The sequence below is a fragment of the Manihot esculenta genome, chromosome 15 (genome assembly GCF_001659605.2).
Source record: "Manihot esculenta cultivar AM560-2 chromosome 15, M.esculenta_v8, whole genome shotgun sequence".
Taxonomy (NCBI): Eukaryota; Viridiplantae; Streptophyta; class Magnoliopsida; order Malpighiales; family Euphorbiaceae; genus Manihot; species Manihot esculenta.
This window is the reverse complement of record NC_035175.2, coordinates 7,211,247-7,238,858: the sequence shown is the minus strand read 5'-3', so window position 1 is coordinate 7,238,858 and position 27,612 is coordinate 7,211,247. Positions and strand designations below refer to the sequence as shown.

General features: G+C 33.7%; 2 protein-coding genes across 2 annotated transcripts; one reads left to right on the top strand and one right to left on the bottom strand.

Moving 5' to 3' along the window:
- Positions 1-820: 820 nt before the first annotated feature.
- Positions 821-19,168, bottom strand: LOC110602486 (increased DNA methylation 1). Its single transcript, XM_043951520.1, has 9 exons — positions 18,897-19,168; positions 18,693-18,773; positions 14,826-17,696; positions 12,123-12,246; positions 11,350-11,432; positions 9,636-9,877; positions 8,869-8,955; positions 1,799-1,898; positions 821-1,196 (listed from the first exon to the last, which is right to left on the bottom strand). The coding sequence occupies exons 3-9, from the start codon at positions 17,526-17,528 to the stop codon at positions 1,020-1,022; spliced, it is 3,516 nt and encodes a 1,171-aa protein (XP_043807455.1). The 5' UTR covers positions 17,529-17,696; positions 18,693-18,773; positions 18,897-19,168; the 3' UTR covers positions 821-1,019.
- Positions 19,169-21,468: 2,300 nt separating this feature from the next.
- Positions 21,469-26,651, top strand: LOC110602379 (protein DJ-1 homolog B). The gene is made up of 8 exons (XM_021739879.2): positions 21,469-21,717; positions 21,797-21,997; positions 22,698-22,847; positions 22,972-23,154; positions 24,384-24,464; positions 25,212-25,412; positions 25,487-25,627; positions 26,080-26,651. Exons 1-8 carry the CDS (start codon positions 21,571-21,573, stop codon positions 26,284-26,286), a joined length of 1,311 nt encoding a protein of 436 aa, XP_021595571.1. The 5' UTR covers positions 21,469-21,570; the 3' UTR covers positions 26,287-26,651.
- The last annotated feature ends 961 nt before the right edge of the window (positions 26,652-27,612 follow it).

Below are 27,612 nucleotides of genomic sequence, written 5' to 3'. Positions count from 1 at the left end.
ACTGGCTAAGATTTAACTTGATCTTAAATTTAAACCTAGACACTAAAACTAAATCACATTAAAAGAAAACCACACTCAAGACAATTATGATTTTCTATTTCTACTAATTTTGTTTTCCTCTCTGCTTTGTTTACACAGCTCATCCATTCAAAGACTTTGATTCAAGTCTCGACCAACCACCATGCCGCAAACGCAGCAAAAAAAAGCTTGTTCACTCTGTTCTTCACATCTTCTTTAAGATAATTCCTTTTTTTCTTTTTTGGGAACTGGAACTTTTTTAGATGCCCTTTCATGAGTTCCTTGTGTGTGTGAGTGTACATGCAAGAGCAAGCAACAAACGCAACTTTCAAAATTTACAAATTTGATTTCTACTTCTCATTTATCTAAAAAACATGATGTAGCTTTTTGTCCAAAGAAGGCTCATCATTTACAGTTTGAACATTACAACCCACTTCAGCCTGGTTTCTTCCTACTTGGCAGGACAGCTTTGAAAATTGTTCCTGCAAATTACTATTTGAGCTTTCCACTAGTATGAATTTCTCTTCTTCCAATTTAGCAGCATCTTCATTTTCAGTCAAAACTTCTGTCAGAAGGCTATATAAACTCCACAGGAGGCTCTTCATCAGAATAAACACCTTATTTAGTCGGGTTCAATTTTTCTATTTTTTACCAAAGGTGATGCATGCCCTGATCCTTTAACAGGGTCAGCAGTTCCCTTTTCACCATTAAATTCTGATTATTGCAAATTCTGGATCTAACCATTGCCTCCACTTTGACAACTTTTTTTTTGTTTTTGTTTTTTTTTTTTTTTTTTTTGGGGGGGGGGGGGGAGGGGGGTCGAAGCAGTTTCTTGAAAACTGCTTTAAAGATTCAATGCCATGCTCGCAGACAAGAGAAGTACAAGTTCTGTTCCAAAAAGAAAGTACACTGATTTTTCAGAAAATTGAAGATAATGAACAATGACCTGGCTTCTTTAGAAAAGGGAGCACAAACCAGATCCTGCATCTGCCTTTTTTGTTCTATGCAAATGTTTTTTTTAGCAATATTGTTCCTGGGAACACCATGAAGTTTATCTTGTTCAGGCTTTGTTTTTCACTGTTACTCACAGGTGTGAAGCCAAAACCCTTTGTCCATGTCTCCACTAAATCTGGAATGGCAGATATAACAAGCTTCTCCACCTTGAAAGAGATTAGCATCTGAGGCCAGAATTGAGATAAAAGGAAAGATTCAAGTCACAGAAAGCCATCATATAATAGCAATTTGAAACTCGAGATGAATCCAACATAAGCAAGCAGTGAGTGTTTAAAAGCAACAAAATTATGGGTGCATTTCCTGAAGCAGCAAGATCAGCTACGACCTATAAAGTGAACTTAACCCACAAGAAAATTCTGGAGACACAAACAAGGCATTACAATAAAAACAAGAAGTCACTATTGAATAAAGAAGACAAGGAGAGGCAAATTTTCTTGAGTACTTCACAGTGCAATGTGGATAAAAAGTTTTACCCATCCTGAAGTTTAGTTAAATTCAGCTAAAGGCTCAAGAAATCTGAAATTTCAAGGACTGAGGCAATAGGACCAAGAATAAAGTCAATAGCAAAATGACTCTTGTGGATTGTGGAGTCAAATCATATAGTTCAAAGTTAAAAGTTTTGCTTATACTAAATTGCTTTTTTAAAGTCCAACTAAGAAATAACCAAGAAGAAGCTAGAGATAAAAAAGAATGGTACTATCACGCTACATTAAGCATCATTAATACAAAAAGGCAACATCTACATAGTTTTAGCATTGAACTATACCTCCTCAATAGCATTCATAAGGCGTCGACACATTCCATGGCGACGGTAATTACTGCAGGTGGCAATAAGAGGCATCTCAGCTACTGTTGTTCCATGTACCCTGCATACCAAAGAAAAAAAGAAAAAGAAAATGAAACAAACAACCATCAGATAAAGATGCAGACAAAAGCAAATGCAGGAGAAAGAGCAGACTCAATAAATCAAACACAAAGTCCACAAAGGGACTAACAAGTAAAATGTTAAATAACTTCACAAAAAGCTCAGTTACATCAGAAACAGGGTGGAAAAGTGAGAACAGGCATCGCTCAGAAATCTCTCCACCCATTTTTAAATAAAAGTTGAACCAACAACAACTAAGCCCTAATCCCAAACTAGTTGGGCTCCTTAAATGGATCTTTTTTCGTTAGTCAGCTATGCTTGAAACTGGTAATAAATCTTTTAAACTAATTTCCTCCACGTCATTTTAGGTCTCCCCCTTTCCCTTCTCACTCTTTTCATCATAACTTATTTGATGCTCTACATTGGACATGACTAAACCATCATAATTGACTTGCTATCAATTTTATACTTAATGAGTGCTGCATGCACTTTCTGGTGCGTGTATTCATAATCTCATCCATCTGTTGCTAAATATTCATCTTAATATCCATATCAATAATAACTAAAGCGAAGGGAAAAAAAAAAATAAATATAATTCAGTTCATTTTATTTACTCTGTTTTGGGATTTATAGCTTTTAGATTCAAGCCTAAAAATTAGAAGGATATTTTGGATTGGGGTTAAATTTTGATAAATATGCATCTACATATACTGGAATATAATAAAGCAAATTATAAATATAATTTGGTTATTCAGTTTAAGGTGAAAATCTAAACTAACTGAATTATTGAATTTTGTAACCAAACAAGATCAACCAAAATTCATTCAGTTTGGAAATCAATTTAAACCAAATAATATTCAATCGATCAACGTCATAATGGTTGAGAAGAATAGCTTTATGCATATACGCAAAAAAGAAGAAGGAAAGATTGTGTATATAACTGGCCAGATTATCAGGCCAGTGGTGATTTAGGGAGAGTACAGTGTCGGTGATTGCAATCAGAGTAATGTTTGATGGTTGTGCAGATAGGAGATGGAAGAAGCTAAATTGGAGGGTGGTTTAAGTTATACAACTTAACAATATGTATAAATATATCAAATAGTAAGTATGAATATATCGAATAAACACTTAAAAGGTAGTGAAGTTTGGGAGAAATTTGGGAGAGTTGAGAAGAAGTTGATCGATATCAGTAAATATAGGCTGCTGTGAAAGAATTTGACAGAAATATGAATGTATTTTAAGTTTTTTGCTTTGGAATATGAATATGAATGAAGGCTGCTGTGGAAGAACCCTCCAATAATTCATATTCGTGTGACTAAGGCTGTTGGTGAAGAAAAAAAAAGTTGATCTGAAGATTCCTGCTGCAAAAAGAAAAGTAACGGCCATTATGACCGTTATTTCACGGCCTGTAATGCCCGTTACCATTAAATACCGGTTGTACCAACCGTTACAGCAACAAAATTTTATCACTGTTATTTCAAGGCCTTAACGGCCACGGGCTCTTGCAAAACCTGTAAATAACGGATAACAGCCGTTATTTAAAACCATGGTTGTAGCCTTGTAGGTGATTTGGTGGGGGATTGCTGCAGTAAATGATGAGTGAATGCAGTGAATAAACTTCTTGCTTGTGGTAATTTGGGAAGGATGAAAACAGCAGCGATGGTGGCGCTGCTTATGATGGTGGTAGAGGGGATAGCAGAAGCTGGACACAGGTCAGTGACAAAACGTCGTCATTTCGCTTGTGTAAGCAGGTCCAAAACAATGGATATAAAGCAAAACAAGAGGCCTTCTTCCTCAAACAAAAATTAGTTGCACTAGTAACCTTTATCATTCTTTTATATCAAAAGGTTATAATTCTATTGCAATAAAAAATTAACTCTATAAATTTAATTATATGAACCTCTATAGGCTGATTCTGTGTATCTATTCTTTATTTGCCTATAAGCAAGGCTTAGAATTGAAATAATTCTGTTGCAGTTCTACAACATTGAAGGAATCACATGTAGGTAACTTGTTAAGAGGAATCGAAATATAATTTCAAGAATTTGAGACAAGGAAGGAAATTTTGAAGACTTTGTTTTGGTTACTTGCATTGAAAATTTAAGTTGTAGTTGCCTATTTTCAATTAAGTAGAGTTCAATTTTCATCTTTTGGATATCATTTCTGAGAGAATATTTGGGATTCTAATTTCTTTTTCTTTTTTTCTAGTTTTCGTGTTTTTCTATTTTTGTATTTTGTTTTTTGGGATGTGACATAATTGTTGATTATGAGATAATGAATAGTATTCTGAATTTCTGATGCAACAGGCGTGTGTGAATGAATATATATACATTATATATTAGACACGTACACACACACATATATATAAGGAAAATTCATCAAGCGAAAACACTACAGATACCAATTATGTGCTAGTGCATTTGCAACTTCAAGATCTAATAACAGTTGCATGCAAGGTAACATTCAATAGTGTTAACAATACTGCTATAGCAACTGTATAACCACCAAGGTAAAAAATTAGCTCACAGCCAACATGTCATTACTGGAACTTCCTACATAAATAATTAGCTGGAAAAAAAAAATTCATATAATTTGCAATAATTGCACAGTAAATAAAGTTTTAAAAAATAATTTTCATAGTACCTAATTTTTGCATTATGATACACACATTAGACTAGCTAAACAACTAACATAGAATTTTAATAAAATAGGCAACAATGCATCAAATGATGGTCGACTACATAAACAACACAATACTAAGCATGATGCTGAAGCATCCAACATAATACTTGGGGTCATTGGTTGCAAGACTTAACCATAGCAATGCTACCATAGTGAACCTTTTGACATAGGTCATGTAACATATGGGTGGGCCTCTCCATTTGGTAGTTGTAGGATGGTTGATGCATTATTGTCTTAGAGCCGGATTTATGATTTTCAAGAGTTGGGTATTCAGTATTAACCTATTTGTCTGTTGTGTGTGCATGCATGCATGTGTATTTGACAAATTTATTTTGGGTCTTGGCCTCTTCCTCCTCCTCCTTTATGTCCGTGAACAATGGTAGTGGTTTGGTTTGTTAGGGATCTCATTAGATAGTCTATTTTGAAAGTTGACACCTTTACATGGCAATAATATTGCAGGTCCTGCTTTTTTACCAGTTATCATAGTCTATATGAAAACACTTGTTAGAATTGATGAGATCCCAATTTCTATGCTATAATTAAGAGGGAGTGTTATGGAAAGTTATTAATATTTAATATAGAATTTGTATCCCTAAATAGATAGAAAAATATATGTTTATATATTCCTAAAATAGGGGATATTCCTATTATAGTTGGAGAATCTTTTAATTCATAGTATTATATCATATATGTCTTGAATCCTCTATTATAAATAGGGAAGCCTTTGTAGAAAACATGGTTTTAAATTGCGTTAGCGGCCGCGTTCGTGGTCGCAAGTAACGGCAACATGTAATGACTGTAACATAACGGTAATGTCCAGCCGCTGTACAAATTTTTCAAAAAAATTTGCAAAATTTATAAATGAAATGATATTAATTAGATTTAATTCAAAACAATATATACAAATGCATAATAAGCATAAATACATGAAATATAGATTATTTAACTTAAGTTAAACATCATATAGTTTAAAATAAGAAAAACCGATATAATCTTTATAGATCGAGTCAACTAATAGCTCAAAATATAATTTTAACTCAAAATTACCACATTAAATTAAAAAAATCTTTTTAAAAAAGGGAAAAAAACAACAACTAAAAAACTAAAATACATAAAATTTAACTAACTTTTTAGAAGAAATAAGCTTAGAAATATAGTAGTTTATTATGGATTTAAACTTATATTAGAAATATAAAAGGAAGATTGAAATTTGAAAGAGAAAGCAAAGAGAAAACTTAAAAAAAATAGTCTAGTGCAGAAACTAATGAAAATGAGAATAAGGAGTAGAAGAGGAAGGATATAAAAAAATTTTAATTACTGGTAATAGCTGTTACTGTATGTAACGGTCGGTAACTGCGTTACCGTTACAACAGTCATAACGGCCATTACGCCAAATTAGGGGGACCATTGTATAATGGGGTAACGAATAACGGCCCCTCAAAAACCGTTACATAACGTTACGTAAGGGCCGTTATTTAAAACCGTAGTAGAAAAAGAGTCCAATTCAATAAAAGATGTAGCCTTTGAGGTTTTGTGTCTGAGAATGTAAGCTCTTATAGCCTAACCACGTAGATCTTTTTGTGTAATTTTCTTCTCTCTTCTATTATTCTAACTTTAACATGTGCTAGAGCTTTCAATTATTTGGGGCTTGAGTAGTAATCCCTGCTATTGTTCATGATACTTTTCACAGATATTGTTTATGGCACTATTCATCGGTACTGTTTACGGCACCATTTGTACCTAAGTTTTTGTATTCGATTAGTGTGGATTGTACAATCCTATAAGTTGTTTTGTATTGATTTTCCTTGCCGGCATTGCCTTTAGAGAGGGACTTTGTATTGGTGTTTCCACCAGCCTTGCCTTTGAAGAGGAACTTTGTATTGATGTTTCCTCGCCGGCCTTGACAGATGTTGTTTTATATTTGGTACTTTGAATACCTTTATGCAAGTGGTTTTGAATATGCTCGTAAGTAGTTGATTGTAAGCTATTGTGAAGAAGTTTTCATCAAGAGAAAGTGTTAGAATTGATGAGATTTTATGCTATAATTAAGGAGAGTGTCATGGAAAGTTATTCCGGTTTAATATAAGATTTATATTTGTAAATAGATAAAATAATATATGTCCATATATTCCAAAAATAGGGATATTCCTATTATAGTTGGAGAATCCTTTAATTATAATTGGAGAATTCTTTAATTTATGATATCATACTATATATATCTTGGATCCTCCATTATAATTAGGAAAGCGTTTGTATTATGAGAAAAAGAATTCAATTCAATAAAGATGTAGCCTTTTGAGATTTTATGTCTGTGGATGTAGGCTCTCGTAGTCGACCCCGTAAATCTTCTTACTTTATTTTCTTCTCTTCTATTATTCTAACTTTAACAACACTCAATAAATGTGATTAAGGATAAGTATTCCAAGATAAGCCTACAAACAAGGGCTTTTTGTTGAAAGGGTAAAAGATTTTATATCTAGCCTCCTTGTAAGTTGGTGGTTTGACAATATGCCAATTGTTTGTTGAAACTGGAACTCATCTCCCATTACCTTCAAAGATATCATTTCTGAATATAGTTATTAACCCCTGATTCTTGAACAAGTTGAAGGAAATAGGATTGGGAAGAAACTAGGAAGTAGGAAGGATACCAGTTTCATGTGGCACACTAGGAAAGTATTATGTCCTAATAGGGGTTTGATTGTTCTAATACAATTTGATCATTAGGAATGCTTTTCTAAACTAAAAAAGAGATTCTAGGATTCATGTGGCTCAACTTTTTGCTTTTTTGAAAAGCACCACCATCTAGCAAATTTTGGTTTTCCTATATAGCAAAACTAATAAAAAGGCGAGCTTCATAAATATGTTCATTTTAATTCAAAAAAAGAGAAGAAAAGAAAAAGGAATTGTTTTTAAAAAAAGTTTCATCACAATTGTTGGCTATTCTGATGCAGATTGAGCAGGTTCCCCTTCAGATAGACGATCTACTTCAAGATATTGTATTATGATTGAAGAGAATCTCATATCCTGGAAAAGTAAAAAACAGAGTGTGGTTGCAAGATCAAGTGCAGAAGCAGAATATCGAGCTATGGCTTTAGCAACATGCGAACTCATCTGGTTGAAGCAACTCCTTAAGGAATTGAAATATAGTGATACTGGCCAAATGAAGTTAATATGTGATAATCAAGTTGTCCTCCATATTGCATCAAATCCAGTTTTTCACGAGAGGACGAAGCATATAGAGGTGGATTGCCATTTTATTAGGCAAAAGATTGAGTCCGGATGCATTTCTACTAGCTTTGTCAACTCAAATGATCAGCTAGCTGATGTTTTCACAAAATCACTTCGAGGACCACGAATTGAGTATATTTGTAACAAGTTTGGAGCATATGATATGTACGCTCCAGTTTGAGGGGGAGTGTTGAGATTATTTCTGTAAATAGCCTAGATTTGTAGTGATAATTAGGGATATGATTGTGTGATATGATTGGGATATGATTAAGCTATAATTAGGGAATTAATTTATTTTCTTACCTAGTGTGTATTCATGTAAGTAGTATATATACCCCAATTGGCTTGAGGGAATAATCAAGTATTTTCTCTCAAATCTTCTGTTCTCTTTTTCTTCCTTTCATCAAAGTTTCAGAATTGATAAATTTATAAGAATTGACTAAAATTAAAAATTCATGGAGAAGATTTGGATTTTTGTTTTAGTAATTTGGCATTGAAAGAAATCATAGAATTTGCAACCCTCGACTACCCAAATCATTCTCATTGTCAATGAATCCAATTTTTGCCATTTCTTTTCATTTTCAAGCAAATGATAAAGCCAAAGTTCCTCAGCTTCAAGCAATTGTCAAATTAACCTGGAAATTCTATCTTCATTGTTCTCCTGAAATTCCATCAAGTAGTTTTTGAGCCATTATTTAACCTTACTACTAGAACCATTATATTTTGCTGAATTTTGGATGAGGTACTCTAAAACATTTTCTTTTACCATCCTAAAACCTAAAATAAAACGTTCTCCAACCCTAACCCACAAAATAATAGCAGATAAGTTTTGAGATGTGCCATTATGAGAGAGGCTATCTCAAACAATTTAGCCATTAATTTGAGGATAAAACCATTCAACTTAAATTCTGGAAATATTTTTAGTTCAGTATCAAATAAAAATCATATTGGTGTAAGAAGAAATACTTGAAACTAAGCACAACTATCAGAGACAATGGCAACTTCAAGATGTGAATCAAATTCTGATGCGTCCTACAGGTAGATAAAACATTCAATACTACCTGATGGATGCTACAGACAACAGTACATCATCTTTCTCCAAGACCGCAGTATAGAAGCCATGAAAATCTAGACGAGCAAATTCAGACCTGAAAAGCAAGAGCAAAGAGAAGCAATTTAATAACAATGCAAAATTCTGGCTTAAGATTATTTTCTCTAGATCAAGGTAAAAAAGAAGAAAAAAAAGAACATAAGAGGCATCTTCATCCATAATCAGCGGTCTGCACTTCTTTAAACAGAAAACTAAGATACAGACTGAATCTCCTAATTAAAATTGTATAACCGCAACTACAATTATCATTAGTATTTTTATCTTGCAGCTTTAAGTATGGTCCTTTAGGATATGCGGTTAATTTTCTGCTACATATTATCTTCTCAGGAAGGCGAGTAATCAAGCCAAGGAGGAGGATTCATGTGTACAGTTAGTAAAGAATGCTTCATCCTGAAAACAAAGGATGGACACAGTCTATTTGACCAAAATACCCTCTTCCGAGGCAGAGTCAACAGCTTTAAGACCAGATTTCCAAATTAAGTGTTTCCTTTCTGACCATCCAATAGATGCTTCATCACCTTCTCAACGAGAAAGCTCCTAAGGCCTTTAAACTTTCATACTCGAGGCCCTCCAGAAACCTTCACTCACAACACTCATTCAATTGGACTGTTTTTGGCATGCTCTCAAAATAGTGACTTAAGCTAAAAGGAAAAATAAGAAAGATATACACACATATGACTAAAATATAAGCAAGGATTTTGAGAGCTGAGCACTCACCCCCAATTGTATAAAACATGAGGTATCATGTCTATGCCTGTTCTGGGGTCCACCATAGATTGAAAGCATTCTTCCATAATAGTAAGAGCAACAGCTAACTTTGAGTTGCATTCTGCCTTAAGGGCAAATCGTTGGGCAGAATGAACCTTTTGGTCTTCATGAATGCATCTAAGAAGTGTCCAACAAAAGCCATCTGCAATTTGATTACTGATTCCTACGCGAGAATGAAGACCTGAGTAAACCTGCATGCACAAGTGAGTCAAGTATCGAGTCACAAAGACATGATAGACATGCATCATTAATGTCCATTCAGAAACCCTAGCTTAACCTACCAACTTAAGGCGGGATTATGATCGATAAAAACTAAGCAACATAAACTGGTTATGCAGATTTTATTGTCTCTGTGGTAGACCGAGTTCAATCATCCTCCAAATAATACATCTTATTTTTTGGTAAAATTGCAGCAAGTTGTTCTCTCTCTTAAAAGGGTGGAAGGGGAGAATTCCAATGTAATAATTTATCATGAATAGGAACCAAAATAAAAGGTAAGGGCATCTTGCATTGATTTTGGTGGACATGGAAATTTCACACACCCAAAAAAAAGAATATTAAGAATAGTATTAATTATATTAAGTTTCCCATTCCTGGAAAGGCTATTAAAGAATAAAAGTTGCAAGTATCAACTCACCCAGATAGCTTAGATCACGATTAAGACTAAGGCTGTTTATGAGGAACATGCACTGCACCACATGCACTCCATAGGGGGAAACAAATAGAAAAAAGGAGGTGTGGGGTAGTGGGAGGGGGGTCCTCTTCCACAAACCCAATCGCACAGGGCTTTTTTCTAGAAAGAGAGAGAGAGAGAGAGAAAGAGAGAGAGAGAGGTTAGGAAGAAATTTCAACCTTCTTGAGGTTTTCCTTGTTCAGAAAGACATCAGCATCCTTTCTTATGATCTCAAAAAGACAAATTATTTTTGCAATAATAATAAACTTCTGAAATAGGAAAAAAAGAGAAAAAGAAAACAGTGCAAAATACTATAATTAAATAAAAAGAGTCAAGCTCTTTGATTTGCAGAAAATTATTCATGTTGACAAGGTTAATTGAGCCAACATTCTAAAGCACAACGTTGAAGCTGCGCAATTATTATAGAAAAGGAATAGAATTGTAGAACAACCAAAATGCAAGGAAACATATAAAGCTGGACCTTTCCATGGATTAATAGATCCAACTGCCTCAATTTCATTGCAAAACACAAGCAATAAATTTCCGAATCCATGTTTATCAGATCTCCCAAAATAAGTTCTCAAACTTGTTAAATAATACATACCGGTTAGGTAAATGGGTAATGTGCCCCCTTACAAAGACTTGGGCAATCCTCCCCCTTAAGTTGGGTCCAGGTGTATTTTCTTATCATGTAATCAGAGCCCCTCTAACAAATTTTAAGCCTCCCATAAGTGTTTCATGCTCCAGGTGTTCTTAGGTATGAGAATGCATTAAAATATCTGACTTTTGTTAAGTATGTGGGTAATGTGACCCTCATAAATTTTTCAGCAATCCTTCTCGCTAGCTTTTGGAGGTAAGTTAGGCTAAGTTCATTTTTTCTTATCAAAGTTTTTCAAAACATATTAGCAATACAGTAAGCTTAATGGTCATAAAAAGGTATTCATTCACACTTTTACAAATTAATTAACTTTGAACAGTGAGCCAATGTACCTCTTGGCAACTTCCACCACAAAACCAAGTATCAGAAGCCACTTGTTCAGAAATACTTTTCCTTCTCCAGCATGTTTCATGATCTGTAAAATTAAGAATTACAAGATGAATTAGAAAACCAAACTGACAGGACATGGGAATTGAATACCATGAAGTCCATGGTAACATCATGAACAAAACCATTTAACACTGAGATGTAGAGAAGCTCCTAGTAAATTTCATGAGATCATTAACACAAAATCAGGAATAACTGCTCACTCAAAGGAGTAATGCTGAACAAGCTTATAGCATCAACCTATCAAAGCAAATAGCTCTTCATTTAATGCATACTTTTGGAAAGACTACATATTTGTAGATATGAAAACAAATGGATACTGGCATCAAAAGCAGAAACTTTTATTTTTTGGTCATGAAGAAACAATTTAACACCTAAATTTTCCAAAAAAGAAAAAAGCCTAAGGTTTACAAAGATTGCAAGATTAATGGATGATCCAAAGCCTAAGCAATATATAAGTTTCACAATTAAATTAGGGTTCAAGTCAATATGAACATGCTGCTACATTTCTAGGAGAAGCTTTCAACTCCTCAGAAATATTAGCTCAAAATAAAGTCTCAGTCCATGGCTTAACATGCATGTTCCAAATCAAAGATTTCTAAGTTATCTTCAGGCTTTACAAATAATAATATACTCAACCAAAACAATCTAGCAACCAAAAAGAGCAAATAATCCAGCAGCAAAATGGCCTTGGAGAACTGGGAGTCTGGGACATTACATTTGTGCTCGCACTGTGAACATTTAAATCTGCCAAAAGAATAAGAATCCTCTTTATCATTAACCAAATCCCCACATATCCAACAGGTGCAGTTTGGGCAATACCAGCTGCCTTCAGGGAGCTCCTGAAGTAAATAAAGCAAAATAGTTTATTAGTTACTACAAAAGCCCTTAATCCACTCGGAATCACGGAAAATAGGAGCCAAAACATGCAGTAAATGGTGAGAACATAGAAACAATAACTTGAAAATTTTTCATTCTCAACTGATATAAAGGACATTCCAGAAACCAAAGAAAACATCCAAAAAAGGTGTGGGAAATTATATATGTCCATGTGTATATGAAATGTCAACCTCTAATTAACATAAATGGAGGAGAGAATCGCAACCAGGTTCCTGATATTTGGAGTTAATTTCATTTAAAAACCAAGTTATAAATTTTGGCAAGGCCTTGACCTTATAAGGTGTTGCAATATTATGTTTCCATTAGCTTGACCATTTCCTTCTTTCTTCAAGTAAAGTAAGTTTTTTGGTTCAGTTTTACAAACCATTGCTATATGAATTTCCTTTTTCTTAAAATCCAAAAAAAAAATCAGCCTCAGATACAAAAACTATTCTTTAAGATTCTCATGCAAAACTCAACCACTTCATGAACTTCACATGTCAAATTGAAATTATTCTATAGGTAAATAAATCCTGATTCTCAAAATTTTTCAAATGAAGGAGGGATTGAATGACATTAAAGTTGATAATTCAACAGCTAGTTAAGTTCCAACAATCTCTACAAATCATGGTTGACAATGGAATGTCTATAATTTAATTGTTAAAATGCAAACAACATCAGAGGTCGGACTTGAGTGCAATTATGCAGTTAGTATAATAACAATAGCAACCAACAATGAATATTATGAAAAGAATAAGCAAAATAACTATAATAAAGTTAATAATGAGATCAGATAAAAGGCAAATTTTTTGTGAAGAGACTACACCAAGCATATAAAACAAAACTAACAAATCTGACATACAGTAACCAAAGGAACTGAGGAAAAGATAAACACGGAATCCAAATTACACAGAACTGTAAATATTAGCAAGTCAATACAGGATCATCCCCAAACCCATATATTCCAAAAAGCCCAAGTTTTCATGTAAAATATTGATGATTTAATCATTTATATTACTAAATTTCCCATAAAATATTTTAGATATCCTAAAATAAAATATTTATCACGGTTATTAAAGACTCAAGACACACTGAGGTGCAAAGGGTCCTGGGGCATAGGCACAGATGTGTGCCTAAATAAAGTTCATAAATAAATTTAATACAAAAAAGCAAAGTTAGATAACCAAGAAGCATACAACCTAAACAATATGTTAACATTTATTTTCTTTAGACATATAAACATGTATTCAAGAAATATATTACCTAGCATGTCAATGTCTTTTTTGGAAAAAAAATTAAAAAGCAATATCACAATATTATAAACTACTCATATAGTGTTGTCAATGGTATTTGGAATTATAATTGCAAAAGAACTAGAAATAAAGGAGTAGAAAAAGCAGTTAAGATGACAAGATAATAAGAGAATATTGAAAACAACATATGAGAAGAGAGATTAAAAGCAACTGGTTATCATTATTCATTAGTGATACAAAGTCCCAAAACTTCTCAGTCATCAATATTGGATTTTGGTAGATTGGCAAATTTCAAGTAAAGAAGGTTTTTTTTTCTTTGTCAATGGAAGCACTTGCCGAAGGTGGAAATAAAGGTGCGCCTTCCCGGAGCCTTCAGTCTGGAACAACGCCCATACCTAGGCGTTTAAGGCATGAGGATTAGAGACTAGTGAGCCTTGAGCCTGAGGCGTGCCCATGCATGAAAGATTTTTTCAGTGTGATGAAAAAAAATGCACTTTCAACTTTCACTATTTACAAAATCTAAAGAAAAGATGATGATTATCTATGCCGTTTGTTGGCTTCATACCCAAGTTAAAATTGATTCACACCGATGTTAAGGTTTGCTTTTTATAACTTTAAAATCTTCTGGTCCAAAAAATCATTTCAAATAGGAAACTGAAAAGATTAACTACCAGAAAATAGCCAATACAAATAAAACTGAAAAAATGAAACAATTACCAAAATATCTTTGACCCAGAAAGTAATTAAACTTCTTCTTCAACTTCTAGATTTGATATTCCTAATTTATCTAATTGAGTGCATCAATGACTATAAATATCAATGTCTGCTGATAAAATAAAAATTGAAGGAAAAAAAGAAGGGTTCAAACATTTATTCAGATTACACCTCTCAAAAAGCTAGCTCTGCCTTTGAACCCAACCTAGTTGTGAACAATGACCTACACAATGCATTCTGAAACCTCCTTATTTTATTTTTGAACTCAGGGACAAAATTTGCAATCTAGTAGTGATTTCCTCAATCTCAACATGATGAAGTGTTATGATATCATTGTTTCCTAGACCATATCCAGGACCATTTATAGCTGATATTGAAATTACCAATGATAAAACCAATGAATATCTGAACACGACTAAATCATCATCCTGGCATGCTGTAAACTGGAGATAGAAATTTAAAGGCAGAGAGGAGAGAGAGAGATAGAGAGAGAAGAAGAAGAAGAAGAAGAAAAGCAATTACGAAACTATGTAAAGAAAAGCAGCATAAACCATTTAAACAAAGGAAAGACAAACCTCTGTAGACAAGCAGGTCTGATGAAAGGTAGATGGACAGTTATCACAGCATATCAACTCACCACCATCCCCACACCGGCCACATGAATCATCATTTTGATCATCATCATCAGCTCGCACCACTTGAGTTCTCCTTTTCCTAGTCTTGTATTCAGCTGACCATGCTTGCAGCTGACATAGAGTAAAAGGCTTACCAGACTCCATGAAAAGATTTAAACACGAACGACTCAGCTTGAAGCCAGCATGTCTCTTAAATTTTGAAACTGAAAGCACTGTGTTGCAGCATTTACACATGATGCCGTCCTTTCTAACCAGACCATCTTTAATCACAGCATCATCCTTGGGGTTCCGATACTGAATCACATCATTGACAGATATAACCCCAATATGGAACAACCATGATAAAACTGTTCTAGCTCCCATTATTGACCACTTGCCAGCAATGTTTTGTTTCCCCACTTTGCTTAAATTTCTAGGGAGTAAACTGCAGCCACCTTTCTGATTCTTCAGCTTCATCTGAGCTCTTGATTTATAGGCCGTGGCATCTGCACTGAAATCTTTGTTCTTAATAATGGCAGACACCAAGAGATCATCATCCTTAAGTAGGCATCTAGTTTGCCTCTTTTTTCCTCTTCTAAAACCATCAAGATTGCTATGCGTCTTGTTTAATTTTGAGCCTTTTCCATTAACCTGATGTAGGAAAGTAGAAGTAGATGACAACTTATTGCAACTCGTTGTAATTCTTGAGTTGGCAACAAGGTTTTCCTCCACTTCTTTTGACTCCAGTTGCTTGGCTTCTGTATGAATATGGTCGCTTTGGTAAAAAGTTGTTCTGATCTCAGATATCTTTCTTGACTTCCTACGCACCTTCCTTTTCACAACAACTGTTTTATCCTTGATTTGAGAACTTGAAGCTTCAATGCATTGTCCGTCCTCATCACTGAGTTCAGTTTCCTGTGCAACATCCAGATTTACAGATGGAGTATAAGTTGGTCCATCATGGCCATAAGAAAAATCCAAGTGACCAGTTCCATCATCGAGATCAACCAAACTGCTATCTTGATGAGGGGAAACAGATTCAGATCCCACCAGCATGTTAGCATTTCCATCAGTAACAGAAACATCACACTGGCAACCAGATAACTGGACACAAGTGCTTTCTGATCCACAAGGTGGTAAAGAAGCTATGTCCAGACAGGTTACTTTGTCCTTGCACATTCTGAAAGACTGATTTCCCATCTCGCCGGCAACATCAACTGAACACATTTCTTCTCTCTCATCTGCATAAATAGATTCATCTTTCTGATCTTTGACAAACCCAACTGTCAGTTCACCACATTTTGTGGAACATATGTCGCTGGATTGCTGAATACAGCCATGCGGGTTTCCTTCCCAAATTGTTGATGCAATTTGAGTGGCAGGAGAAGAATCACAATGCCAAGAGAGCAGATTTCTCCCAGATGACTGGTGTAATGCACTATCATCACTCGTTAAGGCAACAATAGTATCACCCTTTCTTAGCAAACCAACCTTCCTATCAATGAATACAACATTAACAAAGGGATCTAAAAGACTCCATTGATGAGCCAACTCATTACCAACATCAGTTTGATCTATTTCTTTCTCAATATTCAACAATGCTTCTGAGAGATCAAACCAAAACTGACTGATATTAGTCCATTCCTTATAATTATTTTCCTGAACCAATTTGTATTTATCTGCATATAAAATTTCACCACACAACCTCCAAACTTTAGGAAACTCACGAAACATCCTCCCTGTGGGAGATCGATAAACAGTCTCCGAATATTTCCGACTAGGTCTCTTACGCCTTCCAATAAACCAGCCTGCTGCCAAAAGTATGCGAACAATATGACTCTGGAGAAAAGGGCGAGGATCCTTCTTAGAATCTATATTCAAGTAATCGGGTACAACCAATCTTGGTGAATCCAATTCCTTCAATCTTTCCTCAGCATGAATAGGAGAGCCAGACTTCTCTATAATTGCTGCAGAAGGATTTGTAAGAAACATCCTGGTTGCGAAACTCTCTTGGGAGACGGGTGAAGCAACAGCTTTACAAATAACCACCTCCTTGCCAGCATTTCCATCCGCATTTGGCAATCTGCATTTTGGGACATCCTTATTGCATATATCACCATTAGTTTGTTGCTTTGATGGATAGCAACTAGACACAGCCCCCTGACAGGATGATTCAACTATATACAACACTATTTCTTGGCCAGCTGTATCTCTATCAGCAGCAGGCACATCATCAACAATCTCTTTAGATACCACTGTTGAAGTGAGGATTTTTACTGTGTCTGGTTCAGTGCTGCTGGGTGGACCATCAACTGAAAACTTCATTCGCTTGATACCTGTATTTTGGTCATCCCTGTCTAATCTTTCTTGAAAACAACATGATGCAGAAGCCCCTCCAGAATTTTCATTCATTTCCGAATCATCCACCAATGAACTCTTGGAGGAACATTGGCTTGTCAGGGCTGAGTTTTCGCTGTTAGAACATAACGATGTGTCAGCAATCTTACTGTTCTTGCACTCAAAATTAACCAACTCGCTAACATGACTCCTTTTACTTGTGTTGCCAATATCTTTTCCAAAGAAAACTTCGGCAAAAATACGTTTCTCATGTTGTGAACCCCCAAAGCTATTATTACACAAATCCTCAATTGTTGAGCTGAGCATTACTACAAACCAACTGGAGTCCCACAGTCTACCCTTTGCTATGCAAATAGCCTCAAAGACAAGATAGGTCTATCACAATAGAAATTATAACTCCAAAATGGCACGCAATAACTTTGATTAAGTGTCCGATATACTCTCAAGTAAGCACATCCATTAATATGACATATCCTGGAAATAGAAAAACAAAAGGCAAAAACAGTAAGTAGTATGCCAAAAATCTGTAACTTAATATCTAGTGTCATTTATGCAGATCAAACTAACTAATAAAGGGAAAAAAATAAGTTATAGACTATATAATTAGGACATAATAGTAGAATCTGATTAAGTAATTGCCAAAACAAATTATAAGAAAAACGTAACCAGCACTCCCTAGATGATAAAAGCTAACCAGCTTGGAACAATTGCGGCTTTCAGTTTTTTGCTTCTTAAAAGCCGAGAATGGCTCACTATTTTTGATTGACTGTTTGCATAACACAGTTACCTTTTTCTGATATTTGAAAATAACATACTTCATATCTTCTTAACACCTGAACTGTCCACATCAACATTAAAAATGAAAAGGGAAAAAAAAGCCTAATTTTCTGAGAAATGCTACCCAATCTATTTTAATAAATCAAAATCTGCTATAAGAAAAGTAGAAAACAGCCTCTGGAAGGAATCACATTAAAAATTCTACCCCTTATTTATGAGCCAAATAGAGTAGAAATATCTCGTTAAGGAATAGTCCCCTCAAGCCACACTTAGCATGAGTCGGCTCATATAAAGTCGCTGAAAACACCACCCACCATCAAATTTTTCCAATATTATAAGCTGTAAATCTACATCAATTTCATGGAAAGCAAACCCACTGCCATGAAGCCGCAAGAATCTAGTTTAACAATTCAATTTCACGGATATTTGAGTCTAGGATAAGAGAATTGGACATGCACCGGGAAGATGAATGTCTGAAGAAGATCTGGAAATAGTAGAGAATGATGGTGGTTCCGATAACAAATTAAGTGAGGACTGTGAAGAGAGAGAAAGAGGAAGAAAAACGAAAAATGGAACAGAAAACTAGAAAATTACGGTTTCCCGTGTTAAGTGATCACTAGCTGTAGACATTTCCACATTTCAATCAAATAGTTACAAAAAAAAAATGTCAAAAAGGAAAAAGGAAGAGCTCACCTTATGATCAACAATGCATATCATGATCAACATTGGAAAGGATCAGAACCCAGTAATCTGATGCAATTTAGGGTGCAAAAGCTGGAAAAAAAAATTGAATGGGTTTTGCTCAAAACAGAGAGAAAACTAAAAAGTGGGTATCCTTCAGCCTGATCAAGGTTCACAAATGGCTACAGAAAGAGGAAGATAGAAGAAGAGAGAGACCTGTGGGTTTGGCTTTGGAGAACCCGAATAGCGCTCTCTCTGGTACAACAGATGGCACCTCTCTTTCTCTCTCTCTTTCTCTCTTCAAAACTACCATGTGAGTGTATGTGTACACACTTTGTATATAGTTTCTCTCTCTCTTCGTTCAGTTGCAGTGCTTTTTGACTCCTAGCCCAAGCGTTTTGTTATTTAAAAATTTGTGAAAATTTTGGGTCTCTGTGATTCCTGAATTTGAATTTTGTTGAAATGGATATAATGATGAAGATGAACATGTTTTTTAATGTGACTCATTTTGTGTGTTTTTTCCATTTTGGGATTTGTAATTTAGACAGGCAGTGGTTGTACTTACCATACCTGCACTGCAACTTTTATTAATTTTTATTTTTAAATTCGACTGTTAAATCCATATCCATATTTATGTTTCAGTTACATGAATGAAATTTTTTTTTTTTTAATTAAAGTCGGTCCTTTTTTAATATATAAATATATTTTTTTCTGATTTTTAATTTTCATTTCAAAAAAATATATATATTTAATGAATAATATATAAATATATTTTAAAAACAATTTTTATTTTAAAAAATTAATAATTATATTTAATAAAATTCATAATATTTAATTATTTATTTATATAAAAAAATGTTTAATATTTAATAAAATTTGTGCAATATTTATATTTTCATTATTTTCGTTGTACATATGTATTTAATCTTAAAAATGTTATTTTTGAGCATTGAAATCTTTTTTTTAATTATATTTACCCATAACCATATTAAATTTAATTTTTAATTTACTAAACCTTTATACTCTTTTAAGTTTATAGTAATTTTTATTTTAAAATCAATTTTTTTTTCAATTTTTTAAATATGCACATTTTTTATTACTATTATTATTTTCGACTCTCAATTTAAACGAATTAGTTTCGTCCCATTTTAAAACTATTTTTATATTGATTTTATTTTATAATGATTATTAATTATATTTTAAATAAATTAATATAAAATTATAACTATTTATATTTAATCACTCCCACTTTTCAATTCTCAAATATATTATATTATAGTTTAGATGAATGCACGTTCTTAAAATGCTAAATTCGCCGCCATCTTAAATAAAGTAATAATGGATAAACAGATTCATAAAGAAAAAAAGTTTATATATATACGCTGACTGGATATTCACTGGCATGAGCAACAGGTTAATACAAATTGAATAATATTAATCACTCATTTTTAATTAAAAATTTTTTAAGTTTTTATTTTAAGGTCTGTTTATAAAAAATAATTTATATTTGAAAAAAAAAATTAAAACAATGAGATTATTAAATATTAAATTTTACATTACTTATAATTGTATAATATTTGTTAGTTAAATTAATTTTAAACTTATTGTACATTTAAAACTTTGAGGCTACTTGTATTTAATTTATATTCAAAAGGCTATATTTTTACACTAAAGGCATGCGTTTGTAAAATTTATAAAATATTTTTTAATAAAATATTTTTTATTTTTTATTTTTAATTTAAACAATAAAATAAATTAAAAACTTTATATATAAAAATATTAATAAAATTTTTAAATACAAAAAATAACTTTTATATATTAAACTTTACTATTTCCTATATTTTCTAAAATAAACGCTATGCAGCTCCTATTCATTCCCGCAGAATTATAACTCATCTCTATTATCCATTTCCATTGCCCTCACATTCATCTTCAATCAAATTCCTCATCAGCTCACCCAGAACATAAATGCTGCAATGCCTCTATCATCTTTTTCCACAATCTGCTTGAAAAATAGAGCATTGTAACGCTATCTTCTTCTTGGCATTCTCGTTAGACCGAAACTAGTGAATCCAACAACTCTTTTCTTTAAAATTCAAATGCATAAGCAAATCTTTAATTTCAACAAAACCCATGTTGTTTACCATCTCATTCCTTACTCGCGCTCCACAGCACCATTCAGAGATCACAAATTGCACAATCATTCCCAATACTACTCTCTTTGCCCTTAAAACTTATCACCAATGCAAATTCAATGTTCCTCGTAACCCATTTCAGCTCATCGCAATCCATCATAGCATTAATTTCACTTGTAACAGTTCCAGTACCTCTCCATTCACTTTTTTATCACAAAGTGATAAAGGAAGATTATTATTATTTTTATTTTTATTTTTATTAATTGACTATCTATTAAATTAATGTGTAAATATATCATTAGATATTAATTAATTATATTTAAATACTTAAAATAATAATAAATAATTTAAAGTGCCATGTCATATATAAATGGATACACTCACCTAATTCTCAATTTAAATTATAGATAAAAATTTTAAGAATTTTCAAGATTTAGCTTATTTTGCCAAAATTGGAAGATTAGAATTAAATTAAGCTTAATTTTTTTTGCCCTTTAAAAAATTACCAAAATTCTATTTGATTAATTGGACATTTTTGCTCGCTTCTTCAAGTTACTTCTCAGACTTCAAATAGGCCTGGTGGATACGCGCATCACAGCCACACATCTCAATTACCATTTTCCTCCATAGCCGCACGTTAAACTAGCTCTAGGTCTCCACACTGAAGCACCAGCACCAGGCCACGACCATGGATCTCTCTAGAAATTAGAAAATTAAAAAAAAAAAAAAACGATTTAATAAATACGAAGCTGAAAATGGCTTTTTTACGCCACGTTACCCCTCACTCTCTTACTCACTCCCTTCACTGCTCTTCTCCTTTCTCTTCTAAATTCTCTCCTCTCAGAACTCGCTTGTCGTTCTCTGCCAAAGCGACCGCTGTAATGGCTTCCTCTGATAAGAAGGTAAGCCATTCAATTTGTGCGAAGGATGACTATTTCTTCAAATTGTTTGTGCTGATTTGTTTGCGTGGTGTTTTGTTAGGTTTTGGTGCCGATTGCCAATGGAACGGAGCCGATGGAGGCTGTGATAACTATCGATGTGCTAAGGAGAGCCGGCGCCGTTGTCACTGTAGCTTCTGTTGAGAAGCAGCTTCGAGTTGAAGCTGGTCACGGCGTCAGGATCATCGCCGATGATCTCATTTCTGATTGCTCCGACACCGATTATGATCTCATAACTTTACCTGTAACTCTCTTTTTGTCTTGTTTTCAAACACTCAAGCATATGCGTATTTATTCGTCTCTGAAATTGTGAATTCATGATTGCGGCTACTGCTCGTCAAGCTAAATGGTTTTGGGGTTTTTATAGTGACCTATCGAATTGTAAAACGACTTATCGGTGATGCTCTATTTTGTTTGGTTGAATTTTTAGAATCTTTAATTGGCAATGGTTTAGGTATTTATCTATATTGTTGGTCAATCATAGAAGGTTAATGGCTAACTCGTAATGGGTGTTTATTGTGGATGAGAAAAATCTGAAGCAATTAAAGTGCCCTTTCCGCCTGGTATACTCATGGAAGTGCACAGGTGGTTTCCAGTGAAACTTTAAGCTGGTTTTGTTAAAGGTTAGATTCAATTTTGGAGCTACCAATTGATTCAATAAAATGGTGCTCGTCAAATATACTATTGATAAAGCGTACACAAATGGTCATTTACATTTATGGCTAGTATATTCTATAAAATCCCCAGGTTTATCTCACAAGCTTTAGCAGAAAACGCACAACTATTTGATATCCGTGTACACTGTATGCTGTAGTATTTTGTTTAAATTGGACACTGATATTCACTACAGAATGCTGGCACTCTCCCTTATCTAGTTCTATGCTGCACGTTTCTCATTTGTGCCAGCTGTACTCTCAGTGTTAATCAGTGATTTGCTCATGTAGGGGGGCATGCCAGGTGCTACAAACCTTAAAAATTCTGCTGCTTTAGAAAGCATGGTGAAGAAGCAGGCTGCAAATGGGCGACTTTATGCAGCAGTTTGTGCTTCTCCTGCAGTGGCTCTTGGTTCATGGGGCGTGCTTAAGGGATTGAAAGTAAGCATAAGTAGTCATTTGATACTATTGTCTTTCAACAAATAAACTTATGTGCAATCAGTCTTTCTGCTGTTGTTGATGATGATGGCATTTAAAGTAGTTATGAGATTATCCATTTTGACAGGCAACTTGCTACCCATCATTTATGGAGCAGCTGCAATCTTGTGCAACAGCTGTTGAATCAAGAGTGCAGCAGGATGGTGTAGTTGTCACAAGTCGTGGACCTGGCACTACCATGGAGTTTGCTGTTGCACTGGTTGAGCAATTGTATGGGAAAGAAAAGGCGAATGAAGTTTCCAGTCCTCTGGTATCAACTTTTGCCTTACTCTTTTTTTTTTTTGGCTCGATTAAATTAGCTTCAGCTACACAGATGAATTAAATTTTGGCATATATTGACATTTGGTTATAACTGTCCACCACAAATACTATAGGAGATTAGGAGTATTAATATAATCATCATAAATTGGTATCTTAATGTCATACTAGATGATTTTTGGCTTATCTTACTTGCATTAATATATCATGTATAAACATTGCCAAAGAACAGCCTAACTGTGAGTTGCAACTAATTAAATGGTGAACTGTGAGTTGCAGCTAATTAAATTGACTGGAGCTAACATTCTGCAACCTAAGTTTTAGGTAGCGCCCGTGATATAATTGTGCCCAGAAGAGCTCATGCATAATGGTTGAAGAACAACTTTTTTGCAGTTGTGCTTCCCTTAGATTGTTCCAAATTGTACTCTGAGCATTATTTTAAACCAATGGATGCATGTGTTTAGGATTGGCTGAGTGCAGCATATCTAGAAACTTTTAAATATATTCTATATTTGAAATGTAATGCTGGTTTCACACGAATAATGGTTTATGAGTGGTCTAAAAGTAAAATTCCTGAGATTGAGGTCAAAATCAGATAAAGAGGCTGTGTGTAGACATTTTCTAGAAATCGGATTCTCAAACAGTTTTACCTATCTTTGTAGTGAGGTCAAATTTATCATTGGGTTAAGCAGTCAAACTTTTAGAAGGTTATTAGCAATTGGGAGATGCAAGCATAGATCCACTAGCAAGGATTTTTTCAGCCGTAAAGTTGATTCACTTGTACTCCCTAATCCTTATGATTTTGAGTTTCGGTGATTTTGTTCAGACCAACACTTCAGGCATGCTTAGCTTTTATGATTTTCTTTTCTATGAGGAAATTAACCTTTATGATTTATTTTACTTGCATTGTCAAAGATTATAGCTATTCAATTTGGGAATTTAGGTCGTTCACCACTTCTTGGGTATCTTATGGTTAATATCATTCATTATTGTCTGCTTTCATATGTTTATTTTTTTTAAGAGAATACTTAAATCTGGTAAACGTCATTACAATGAGACAGAAATAAAGGAAAGTTTGATAACTATAAATGTGCTAAAATGATTTCAATGCTTTAAAACACATAACTTGAGTTTCTCGTTATGCTGCTTTAAATATTGCCTTATGCAGTAACATGATCTGGGTCAAAGATTTCCCCTCATTGAGTGTATACTGTTGTGTAGGTGATGCGTACCAATCATGGAGATGAATATACCATAAAGGAGCTAAATCCAGTGAAGTGGACATTTGACAGTATTCCTCAGGTGAGATTCAGATGTAGCATTTTTTTCCCTTGAATAGGACAGCCAAACATTCTCACCAGAAAACTTGTAATTATCTTCATTATTTTCTCTCAACTTGATTTTATTTACCTTTGTCATTCAATTCGTATTTTACCTGATTAGAAGATATTGTAAAAAGGTCAAACATGACATTGGCTTTAATGATGTGTGAAGCATGATTAGCTGCAGCACAATGAGGTGGAAATTAAAATGTTGGGATGTAAGAGGACACATTCAAGTCCTTATACCCAAGCCCATTATGGATTCAACATCCACCTTTTACTCCCTCCTCCGCTTGAAATATCAAGTACATTTTAATTTTGAAGGATAAATTAGCCATATATATTGACATTGTGGAATTATAGTAGTAACCACAATTGGTCTCGACTGGACTAGTTTTATGACTTGGCTATGCATTTAACATGAATGATGCTGATGTGAGAGCTAGGCTAGCTAGCAGTCAGAGTGGACAGCGAGTAGGTAGCGTTCCATTTCCAATTTTCTGATTACATATATATTGGGGGGTGGAGGGGAGGGAAGGGATATTAGATGAAGGTGTTGTGGTTAATGAGAGAGTGTACTTTTGATTGCTTATTATTAAATTCAATCTTCCACCTTTGATGTTTGTTCAATTGGGATATTACCAGTTATGTGCTATGGCATTCATTTTTCACGGTGGTTAATGATTTTGTGTTTTATCATTCATAACTATATCTGTTTTCCTTTCAGATTCTTGTGCCTATTGCTAATGGTACAGAGGAAATGGAAGCTATTATGATAATTGATATACTAAGACGTGCTAAAGCCAATGTTGTGGTGGCCTCTGTTGAGGACAAGCTGGAAATTTTGGCTTCTCGTAAAGTTAAACTGGAGGCAGATATGCTCCTTGATGAGGCTGCTAAGCTTTCATATGACCTAATTGTCTTACCAGTAAGTAGACTTCTTTGTTGGTTGTTTCTTTTTCTACCATGATGGTTGACTTAATTTCATTGTGCCATTCACAGGGTGGGTTGGGTGGTGCCCAAGCATTTACAGCCTCTGAAAAACTGGTAGATATGCTAAAAAAGCAGAGGGAATCAAATAGACCATATGGAGCAATATGTGCATCTCCAGCTTTAGTATTGGAGCCTCATGGCTTGCTCAAGGTATCGACTTTATGAGGATAAATATAGTTTCAGCATTGAATTATTAGTAACTCTGACTTCATTAGGGTTATAGAAGCTTTGGTTTGTTGTGTTTTATATTGTTTAAAGTTGATAAGATAATAATTAGTTAGCATAAATTAACACAAGGTCAAATGAAACATAAGCCAAATCATTTCTAGTGCCTACTTCTTAGTACAAGAGGTCAGAGGTTGAGACCCTGACATCCCCTTCCCCTTTAAGAAATTCCAATATAATATAAACCAAGTATGTTGTCTATACAGCGTACAACTGATTCTATTACTTAAAATTGCATAGAGTTTGTTTCACTTAATAAGCTGCATGGCAAGAATTTATCCCTCTGTGATAAACTATATTAGTGCCTCTAGCTGAATTCTCTTCTTCTCATGTACTCAGCTGTCATGTTGAAAATATATATTTCTGCTTTGGTGTAGGGTAAAAAAGCCACAGCATTTCCCGCAATGTGTGATAAGCTGTCAGACAAGAGTGAAGCTGAAAACAGGGTTGTGGTTGATGGCAACCTCATAACTAGTAGAGGGCCTGGAACGTCGATGGAGTTTGCCTTGGCAATAGTGGAGAAATTCTTTGGACGCCAGAAAGCAATTGAGCTTGCAAAGACGATGCTTTTCACACGCCCATAGAGCTTGTGTCTGTGTGACTACGTGCCCTCTACTATTTGGAACATGATAATGCTATAGAGAGAGACTTGAATTCCAGTTGCAGTATGAATTCAGGTTGCGGTTATAGTGTATAACTTTGTGTTGGTAAATAAATAAGTTTATGAGGTCTGCAAAATGATTTAGAGTCCCCCATTTAGCAGCAGTTTTGAGGTTCCATGGATAAGCTATTAAAACAAAACAGTGCCAACTCTGGCCAAGAGAGCAGCCTTCTCATGGATAAGCTGAGGCCATCTTCTTTCCAAGAGTTGTATGAAATTGGGTTGCGCAGTTACTGTCATGAAAAATTAGTTCAAAAGTAAAGGTAAAATAAGTCGATTGCGAGGCAAGTCTGCTGTAAACACAATCGCCATATCTGGCATAACTCATTAAGAGGAAAAAGTAAAAACGAAAGTTACTAGCTATTTTAGCTAATTAATGTCAACGATCAGAATAAATTTTAGCTAATTAATGTCGTATTAGCTATTAAATACAAATGGAAAATTAGATCTGGACTGCAAATCACGAAAAAATCTAAATTAAAAAATATTTTAAGAAATTAAATAAAAATTAAAATAAAATAGTTAAATTTAGATATTATATTTCAAATAATTAAAAAAAAATCTAATTAACTGTATAAACTAAACCATTCTAAATTTTGCAAACTATAGTCCTAATAATAAAAACACAAAATAAATTACTTAAAAAAAGTATAGCTTTAATTTTAATTTTTAAAATCAAAATAAAAAATAAAAATAATTTTTACACAATGTTTTAATTTTGTTAGAAAATGCGACTATTTTTAATTTTGTATACATTAGAATAACTTCTACACATTATTTTAACTTTTCTAAAAAATGATTAATTTTAATTTTAAATAACTTAAAAAAGTTAAAATAATTTATGTATATTATTAACTTTTTAAATGATTAATTTTAATAGAAATTAAAAAATTAAAATAATTTATGCACATTCATTATTTTAACTTTTTAAAAATATGAATAATTTTAGTTTTACAAAAATTGAAAAAAGATTAAAATAAAAAATTAAATAATTTTACATATTATTTCAACTTTTTCACGTATGTGGCCAATCTAATTTTGCATAAATTGAAAAGGTTAAAAAAAATAAATAATTTGTACACATTGTTTTAACTTTTTTTTTTTAAATGTGTTAATTTTAGTTTTGCAAAAACTAAAAAATAATTGTTGCACATAGACTAATCGTAAAAAGCTAAAATAATATATTGCGTGTGCAACAATGTGGTGGATTTATATGAATTAAAACAGAGATTAAACCATTTAAATAGAA

What these genes read in the sequence shown, in the direction of transcription:
- LOC110602379 (XM_021739879.2), top strand. Translation starts at nt 21,571, where the DNA reads ATGGCTTTTTTACGCCACGTTACCCCTCACTCTCTTACTCACTCCCTT. An exon ending in CATTTGACAGTATTCCTCAG is followed by an intron (nt 24,465 to 25,211) that starts GTGAGATTCAGA and finishes TTTTCCTTTCAG; the next exon opens with ATTCTTGTGCCTATTGCTAA. An exon ending in AGCCTCATGGCTTGCTCAAG is followed by an intron (nt 25,628 to 26,079) that starts GTATCGACTTTA and finishes GCTTTGGTGTAG; the next exon opens with GGTAAAAAAGCCACAGCATT.
- LOC110602486 (XM_043951520.1), bottom strand. Translation starts at nt 17,528, where the DNA reads ATGCTCAGCTCAACAATTGAGGATTTGTGTAATAATAGCTTTGGGGGT. An exon ending in GTGGTGGAAGTTGCCAAGAG is followed by an intron (nt 9,878 to 11,349) that starts GTACATTGGCTC and finishes TTGTGCATGCAG; the next exon opens with GTTTACTCAGGTCTTCATTC. An exon ending in CATGTTTTATACAATTGGGG is followed by an intron (nt 8,956 to 9,635) that starts GTGAGTGCTCAG and finishes CTTGCTTTTCAG; the next exon opens with GTCTGAATTTGCTCGTCTAG.